The sequence below is a fragment of the Argopecten irradians genome, chromosome 3 (assembly GCF_041381155.1).
Source record: "Argopecten irradians isolate NY chromosome 3, Ai_NY, whole genome shotgun sequence".
NCBI classification, from domain to species: domain Eukaryota; kingdom Metazoa; phylum Mollusca; class Bivalvia; order Pectinida; family Pectinidae; genus Argopecten; species Argopecten irradians.
The window spans coordinates 45,909,908-45,919,342 of record NC_091136.1 but is presented as its reverse complement, the minus strand read 5'-3'; the positions used below and the strand labels follow the sequence as shown (position 1 = coordinate 45,919,342).

The 9,435-nt window shown below is 37.0% G+C and overlaps 2 protein-coding genes across 2 annotated transcripts; both read right to left on the bottom strand.

Annotated features, from left to right (window-relative positions):
- Positions 1 to 154: 154 nt before the first annotated feature.
- On the bottom strand, positions 155 to 4,438 carry LOC138318782 (uncharacterized). Its single transcript, XM_069261473.1, has 2 exons — positions 4,196 to 4,438; positions 155 to 2,606 (listed from the first exon to the last, which is right to left on the bottom strand). Exons 1-2 carry the CDS (start codon positions 4,369 to 4,371, stop codon positions 1,004 to 1,006), a joined length of 1,779 nt encoding a protein of 592 aa, XP_069117574.1. The 5' UTR covers positions 4,372 to 4,438; the 3' UTR covers positions 155 to 1,003.
- An 896-nt stretch (positions 4,439 to 5,334) lies between these two features.
- On the bottom strand, positions 5,335 to 7,048 carry LOC138320056 (uncharacterized). The gene is made up of 2 exons (XM_069263144.1): positions 6,354 to 7,048; positions 5,335 to 5,878 (listed from the first exon to the last, which is right to left on the bottom strand). Exons 1-2 carry the CDS (start codon positions 6,955 to 6,957, stop codon positions 5,472 to 5,474), a joined length of 1,011 nt encoding a protein of 336 aa, XP_069119245.1. The 5' UTR covers positions 6,958 to 7,048; the 3' UTR covers positions 5,335 to 5,471.
- Positions 7,049 to 9,435: the final 2,387 nt, after the last annotated feature.

Genomic DNA, 9,435 nt, shown 5'->3' with positions numbered 1-9,435 from the left:
AACCTTGGGTTATTTGGAGAAATGTCATCTGACATTAAATAGTTTAGTATTTATATATATGTTTATATTTTAGTATTTTACTTGCAAGTTTGGTGCAATTATTTATGATAGAATTCTAAACTTATAATAATCTTATGTTTGTTGACTGTTCGATATTAACAATAAAATAATTCATGCCTATATACTTTCATTTTCTGTTTGTTTTAAAACCATGTATTCTGTATTTGCATATTACAGAGTTATCTGCCCTTGTGGATTGGTTAAGATTGTTATGTCATGTTTGTATGAGTGCAACAACACATTTTTCAGTGCAAATGATGGAATTTTTGCTATCAAAATAATGATGTGACAAACATAATATATTGAAACTTATACCTGCAAGGGCATAACTCTGTAATATGCAAGGATGGTATACCTTCATGTAATGAAACCATTGTTTAAGCTTCCACATTTATTTTATTTGGCTTACCAGTAATATTTATAAGCTATATCTGCTAGTATATTTTTTATAACCTATTATATAAACACATTGGTGTCATTTAAGGTCAGGCCATGCTTATATACATGTATATGGAAGCTCGAGCTTGAGGTTGATGAAAGAATTGAAAGCAGGAGAACCAGAGAAAAGCCACAAAACATCTATCAGTACCAGATCACTGGATTTCAAACTCAAAACAACCCAGAGTGTCACTAAAAGAAAAAATCAAAGTACACCATGACACAATCTTGTAAGATTATGCATATGGTTAATGGTTATGTAATTATTTTTCATTATTTATGTATAAAGTCCTTAAATAAATATCATGCTGAATTTCTTATATAAGAACTTACATTAAAAGAAAAGAAAATCTTAACTTATCTTCATAGTATATGAAATTCATTCTGAACACTTCTATTGTTTTGTATGTGTAAATGTTCAAAAGAACTATGGTACATACAGTAGCCAGTCTACATAAATCACAGTTCTTTATACACATGTACATTTAACAATTCAAAATGGCATTCAATCTTCATTCCTTGCCAGCAAAGGCAACATGTATTCGAAATAAAAAGATGTCAGTTTGGGGAAAACTGATGACCAAAATGTTCTGTTACGCATTACTCTCTGAATAGCCATTCCAACAGGAGTCCACACAACCAAGTCACACCACTCCACATCACACACAGCAAGTTGTCCTTGGATTTGGTAATAGTAGGAATGGTCCTCCTTAATTTTCAACTGGCCATCATCAAAGTCATAAAAACTGTCGGGCATACATGATGCCTGCTCCGGTGTGATGTCAGAATATTTAGATAATGATTTCACTTCCACCAAGCCTTGGAACTCTGTGCCTGTCTTAGAAGTCAAAGAAACGAAAGCATCTGGTGATGCACCCAAATAGGGGAACTGAGGATTGACAACCAGACCTAAATCTTGCGTGACAACAGTAAATCCTTCTCTAGTCTTCTCACTTTTGTACTGCGCCAATGCCACACCTTCTGCTTGATGTCCCCATGCAGTATGCGCTGACTGGAACTGTTTTGGCTTCGACAAACTGGTGACAAACTTCTCACAGGGATATTTCCTTCGATTGCACACTTTTTTGAAGTTTGATGCAGTAATTCTCTTACACCTCTCTTCCATCCATTTCTTTGTCTTTGCCTGGCCCTTTGTTTTAGTTGAAATGTCCATTTGATGGGATATGTCTTTAACACAAACATTCCTTTCATAAAACATGTGCTGATCTGGCGAGACAGAATGTTCAAGATTGAAACGTGTTTTCACATGATCAGAGCGCTTCTCTTCTACTGCATGTTGTGTTTCTGTACTTTGTGTTGGACACTGATAAGCAGGCTGATGACAATTGGCATTCAGGATTTCTGTAAATTGTTCTGCTACTCCAAGGGCAGATAAGTAACTAGAAAATGTTTCAATTTCCTCCTCATGAACACACAAATCTTCATCAGGACACGATGACAGATTTTTATAGTCTGTCTTCTGTTTCTTAATTGTAGAGCAGTCATTCTCTCTTTCAAAATTGAAAGACTCAAATGCTAAGTCTGAAAACCTGATGCATGTCCGTCCTTTTGGTGTAAATTTATAGCCTTGTCGTTGACTGTCCATTACGTGGAACAAAACTGCTGCAACATGTTTGCAGTACCCACCTAGGCCAGCTTTGCAAAAGCATCGACCACCTAGTATTGTCCCTGAATGTTTATCACAGCAAACATAAGTGAAGTAATGTTTCTTTGTCTTGCCTGTTATAATCCCTCTGTCAAATGATGCTTCTACATTTCCTCTAAGCAGTAGAACGCTGTCATCAATGTCCATCTTGAATTCTGATGATATCACTTTACCAGACTTAAAGAAAGTCCATCCAGTGTCTCTGTGTTTTTTGGCAGTAGCGCTGTTGTCATCACATTTTACCAAGAAGTACTGATGGATGTCACCGTCATCTATGAATGGAACGCCATCAAGGTAGGAAGTATATCCTGCAGGTGGTGGATGAGATTCCAAAAATGAGCTGTTGTTCTCAATGGTAGCTTGGCTGTATATTTTCTTATTGTGTCTATCTGGATGCACAAGGTATTTGGTGTCCCAACCATGCTGGATGTAGAACTTTACCCTGGAAAATATAAACATTTATTTTTATTAAAACTTAAAAAGAAATTATAATGTACTACAGTCAAACTTATTTATATATTTATACAAAGCACCAAAGGGGCAAAGAACAAAATTGTCTTTCAGGGATATGGCATCATATCAGATTCTACTGTATCAAACTCCCTGTTTATATCACAAAAAGCTCTTCACTTAAAGCATAATGTGAAGAAAAAAAAAGTTTGTCTTTTTGAAATCAGAAATGGAATACTTGACTTCAGATCTGGCTAAATGACCTTGAGCCTTGACCTGATGCAATGTTACTGACCTATATTGTCAGAGCCTTTGTTTATTTTCATTGCTTTCGATGGAAGATATTATATTATAATGCTCATAACTCTAAATTTAACCTTGACCTTTAATGTATGACATTGAATCCTTTTAATTAACTCATTATTTATGGGTTTGGGTTTATTAGTTTAACGTCCTATTAACAGCCAGCGTCATGTAATATAATATAAGGACGTGCCAGGTTTGTCGGCTGGAGGAAAGCCGGAGTATCCGGAGAAAAACTACCAACCAGCGATCAGCGCTGGCAACTGCCCCATGTGGGATTCGAACTCGCGAAGTGGAGGGCTTATGGTAACATTTCAAGACATCCTAACCACTCAGCCACCACGACTCACATTGTTTATAGTTTTTAACAACTTTGCTTTATAATGTTAGCATTAATATGTTAAATGCAAAAGTTTACTTTTTTCATAGTTAAAATCCAAGATTGCAAAAAATATAGACCACATGGGGTTAATTATCTTACAAAATTTGTGAACAAACACCAGACACATGGATGAATAGTCTGATAACTCGATACATGAGTGTGTATGTGTGTGCGCGGGGGTAATTTATATATCACTCATTCAGGGTGCTATCAGCTTACAATTTATTCCAGCATTCCATGCTAATGATTGAAACCACAGTTAGTAAGTTTTAGAGATAAATAATAGAATCAAAGTACTGTGTAACTAGAAAGTATGGAGTCTGTTATAAAATGGAAAAGTGGATTAGGTCTGTATATGTATAACTGTAGAAATATATATGACCTCCCCCAAACCTCCATCCCCATGTTTGTGTGTAGTCTGCAGTCGAATTGCGGCCATAATGCCTTGAGAATCCATTCTCGCCATAGGCCTATATAATTGCACGAGTACAAAAGGCCTAGGCCTATACTTCCCTGACTTTTCAAGCAAGATTTTATAATGGAACATCTTCGATCAGAAGATGTATTTTATTCACGAAAATTCGTGTGTAGCCATCCAAATACACATGCGATGTCGAGAATGGGTACTAGGCGAGAAATGGTCGTCAGCCATTATAGCCTATGGGACTGTAAAAAATGGACGGGCCGAGCCGCTACCTACTTTAAAAACGTATTCTAATGAACTGATTTCAATACCAGACTTGCTATCCAGAATATTCTCGTAAATACCTTTCTTTTTGAAACATTATTCTTACAGGAAAACACATATTTTCCGATTATTATGGACGATTATAATGCATAAGTGATATACACGCGGTACACACGTGTACTGCAGTATACCTGCAAGTCGGGCCTACCTTTCCACTAATTCTGCCTTTTTTCCTTTTAAACTTGCTCCACTTCTGCAACGTAGCCATTGTAAAAGAGCTGCTTTTGTAAGATGTTCTGGTTGTTTTCCCCTAAGCGACGCTCCGGGTATGTCATCTTCGTCGAAAGTAGCGAAGTGTTTGGTAGTGTTTACATCTGTCGCCATTGCGGTTGTACCTTTGAGGACCCGGATGTAAACTTTCTGTGACGTCACGCCATCTTTTCTGAAATCTCCTATTCTAGATATTTATGGGATAGTGCCCTCGTATTCGTCGGCTCGGGCACTATTCTATCCCTCAACAATACTATGAGGCAATAGTGCCCTCTCAACCAGGCCATAATAGATAATTAGTACATCACGCGACAGAATACTGGATTCTGATTGGCTACACACATGACTACTATTTGCAAGCGGTCTCTATTGAAGTGGCGCAAAATTGAACGTGAATGCATTGTGACGTCACCATTACATGACGTCATTATAACGTTGCGCTTCGACCAAGACGTCAAAATGGCGGACAGGCTGTTGTGTGCGGGGAATGAAGCAAATGTTGCTTTTCTACAGAAGACAGTTCATTCATGTTCTATATTAATCTACTTTTAATATTCATGAAGCTGAATCCCGTTTTATAGAAACACAGATTTCTGCAACAATTCATATGTTGTACTTTTAATGTATCAACGTTGCGTGGTGTTGCTTGATTTTCTTCTGTTACGATGACATGAAAACGGGTCTCATGTAAGGGTGATGTACTAAACCCATTATGGCCTGTTTGAGAGGTCGCATGGTGTTGTATGGGTACCCATGCAATACAACCTCGTGACGTCACGGTATCAACACAGGCTGGTTTACTATAAGAGTTGCAAACAACGGGATTAGCGATGAAAGTATCACGCCATTTTCATTTATGGAACTTATTTCAAAATAGATAAATATCATAGCAGTAAAATTCAAATAAAACGCCGAGGTATGAGAGAAAAATTCTCTTTCATATTTGGATATGAAGGATAGGGAGATTCTATTCGAGGGTCACAAAATGCAGTAAATCCTGACGCTTACCGAGAGTTTCACAATATTTTGTGAATATTCAACCATTACTTAATCTACCAGGTAGGCACCATATTAACAAAGGTCGATAAAATAAATATAATTGGTAAAGATGTTTACATAATATCAGCAATTATGCGTCAAAATAAGCGAAATACTCTTAGCCTTAAAAAACTTTATTGCTTACAATAGTGCATCGTGCTATCTTTGGTTTTGTTTCATCGCAATCGAAAACCTGTGAACATGGTAAGGTTTGGTAGCAAATCCGACCCGTCTTCGTGGCCGCTGACGCGTACCCATACCTCATCACCGACCTCCAGGTGTGTAGCAGCAGTAGCTGAGCCTGTCGTGTAATTGTCATGGTCGTCCGTCGCTAAGCCAGACCCAATTACGCCATTGTTTCTTACTAAATCCGTGTAGATATACTGGTGGTTCCGTACAAATACAGTCCAGGAGAAAACGTAAATTCCGGTCTGAGGGCAGGTAAAGACGCCGGTGTTTGTGCTGTAATGAACACCTCCAGAGTTGAGGATGAGATGGTCGTATATCACAACATGGTTTGTGGAGGGGTTAGATATCTCCTTATTAAGGATAGCATGGAACGCCACAATGTCCTCATCTAAAGCTGAAGAAGAATGGACCCATTTATGCGATATTTTTGCAGTAATGATATACGATTTATAGTGTCGATATAGAAAATAAAGACTAAGATGATATGTCTAAATTGATTATCTAGTAAAACATTTTCAACCATTTTTTGGAAAAGAGTTCATTGAATCAGAGAAAGAGTATTTTTTCTGTGTTTTAGTAATATATGTAGTAATATATATAGTAAGATGAAGATTCAATTTGTGTATCGCCTTTTGTATTTTAACCTGATTTAATTATATCATTGTTAAATTACAATTGAAATGCTTCAGTAGCAAACAATTGTAAAGTACATGAAAGTTATATTAATGTTTCCGAATAAATTCATATACATGTAAACAGTGCTGCATTAAGGCTTAAAAACATCTAAGTGTGGTCTTTACTCTGAACATGAAACATGAACACGAATAATCTTATTAGCAACTGTATCAAACAGCACTTTCAATACGTACTGACGCGTGTATTCAGGTGTCCGAAATGAATGCCAGTCGCTCTCGTACTGGGTTTGGGACTTGATGACCTAGACTTTGTTGATACGGCATGTTTCTTGGACATTGTCTTCTGAACTTGTGATCCTTGTGATATCATGTTAGCATCGTGAGGCATAGTTTTATTATCTAGTGAATGTGGTATTTTCGCATTCAACAGCACATCAATCTGTTCGGTTTTTTCATAACGACTCTCCAATTCCTTGATATGTTTCGTCAAAATATTGATTTCTTTTACATAGATCATTCGCAGCTCTTTTACTTCTTGTTTTAACTTTTTCGCTTCGTGCATATCGTTATCATGCAGTTTTGATAGCTCTTGGACTTGCCTGGTCAGTTCGTTGACGTCTCTGGCTCGCTTGAGTTCAAGCTCCTCCAGGTCCCGGGCCCGGCGGACTTCCAAGTCGTTCATTCGTTTGGTTAGCATCGCAACCTGCTCATCGGTCGTAGTAGGGTAAGTTTGTGGTTCATCGACTTGAACGGGAATCTCTTCAGCAGTTGATATTGGTTCTATCACAGCTAATGCTAATACGCACAATATGGACATGGCTATTATGATTTTCACCATGTCCGCGGTTCAGATATCCGGCAAGAGTGTCTCAGAATGTCAGTATCTTATAATATCGACAGTAAGGTAGCAGTCATTTTAAAGACAACATTTTATCTATAATGGGAAAGACACAATCTGTTAACAATATCAACCTACGCTTTACGTCCACAAAGATAAACAAAACAAGTCACTGTTTTATAGTATGTCCTAATTGTAGTTTTCTCTTCTTAATATCAAGCGTGAAGGGAATAGGGCGATTGGTTTGTCCGTTGTTAATATATGGTTGCCATTCGGTCTGCTTTGCAATGTATTTTTCAATGAGAGAGTATTATAAACTGGACAAGATGTTCAACGTTACATGGAGACACAACATGAACTTACAACAGTCTCCCAAAAACAGACGCATTTCACACATGGAACAAATTGCATACGCGAGAGAACGTCCTTAAATGGTTCATAATCAAGTAAACAACCAACCAACCAATCTATCATCTAAAAGAGAAATTGAAATAGCTGATGGTCAAGATGCGTGAATCGAAATTGTTTTTTCACAACAATCATATTTCCTATAGCGATGTACACAGTATAACTTGTCTTAACCGGATGTTCGCGGGACCGGTCCATTTGTTCGGTTTATACAGGTGTCCGCTTTGTAGAGAATATAACCCTTTCATGGTTAGCTGCGATGACGTAGTTCTGAACGACGAATGGTAGATGTCAGAGCTACGACTCCGTCCTATCAACTATTGTGTTGCTAAACATCCATCGGTGAAAATACTTTCAAGTAAATTTGCGATTATTAATTCAGCAATATCCAACATTTCTAACATAATCTGATCATTTATTCAGCCACCTTCATGTCTCTTTTTTGTAATTAAGAGCATTTCAATGGCTCACATCTCCGATACGGCTCACTTGGCCGCCATGATACTTCTCGTAAGAAAATCTCGCGTTCCAAATACGGAAAGTTTACCTACAGTGTATAAGGAATGACCTACAATGTTTCACTGTGACAGAAATATAATTCCACAGATCTTGCCGGGAACGGAATGGAGGCAGGTATGCTTACGTGAAAAGTATTCCAAAATATGTACATAATGTATAAGTGAAAAGCTGTCACTGTTTTCAGTACAGGTAAAACTTTCTTACGTCTCATGATCGGACGGTAGTTTCAAATCAAAGGCGTGAATGGTAGTGCTTGTTTTGGTTGTTCCGTGTTGTGAAAACTTTGTCGCCGGTTTAACAAAGATAATTTTGCATAAAAAAGTGGAGTAAAATTACCAAGATCAGTCTGGTTTTCAGAGTAGACAGGTTCCGAATTACACAGGTTTTAGGTACTATAATTTATTAATAAATATGTCTGGACCACACAATTTAATCGGTATGGACAAGTTTCCGGTTTGTACAGGGCCCGGACAAGTTTCACTATAATGTATTACTCCATGACCAATTGATTTCTTAAGTCTCTTTACAAGGAATATTGCGTGAAATATTTATGCGGCAAAATCAGCATGTACGATATGATCAACAAAATGAAGTTGTTAATTCCTCCCGAGACTTCACAAAAATATTGTATAGCTTCAAATATCAAATAATAATGCTATCTAAATATAGTTATATAATATAAATTAATAAAAAGATACAACAAATCAGCAAACTGTTTCCTACGAATAATGTATATGATTATATACGACCTCATGTGATTGTGGAAACAGTAGGAATTTCATGCCGTGCCGTATCAAGATTTACGTTTCACTTTGCTGAATATGAAACAAAGCAAAATACGCTGAAAAAAAATACTTAGTGCAATGCGAATACAGTTTCAACTACAGAATACATATTTGCTCTTGGAAAGAATAGTTTTTGCCAACTTTGTAATTAACAGAGTTCGCAAAGGCAAAAGATTCTTCCGATATGCGAAATACCATATCTGTGTAGAGAATATAACTATTACTCGATGCTTGTACCTGATGGCGACTTCTATGCTTCTGTTATATCTCAATTAATGGGAATGTGATAAAACGAAAAACAAATTCAGACTGAAACAACATATGAGTGTTTTAGTTTCTTTATTTCTTCATTTAATCTTTCAATTATTCTCGGATAAATCCGTCTTGTAAGCGTCTAGTCAGTTCCTCCACGTCTCTGGCTCACTGGAGTTGCACGTTTTCCATCCGTGTGGTTAACATTGCCAGCAGCTCAGAAGAAGTTGTCACTTGGTCATTGGAATCAGTGAATTAATGAGACTCACTTTGGCAATTGTCTTTGATTCTATAACACCTTATGCAAAACAACATAAAATAGACATTGCTATTTTGCCTTTCGCCTTATCCATAGTTTACCAACCGACTTTAATGAAATCCGGTCAAAAATTGTCTCAATGCTTATATTATCTTAAGGCTTTGTTTTATCTGTAATGTGAAATGTACAATATGTTTAAGGTCTATTATCTATGTAACATTGACCGATATTATCATATGGCACACATCTGGCCCT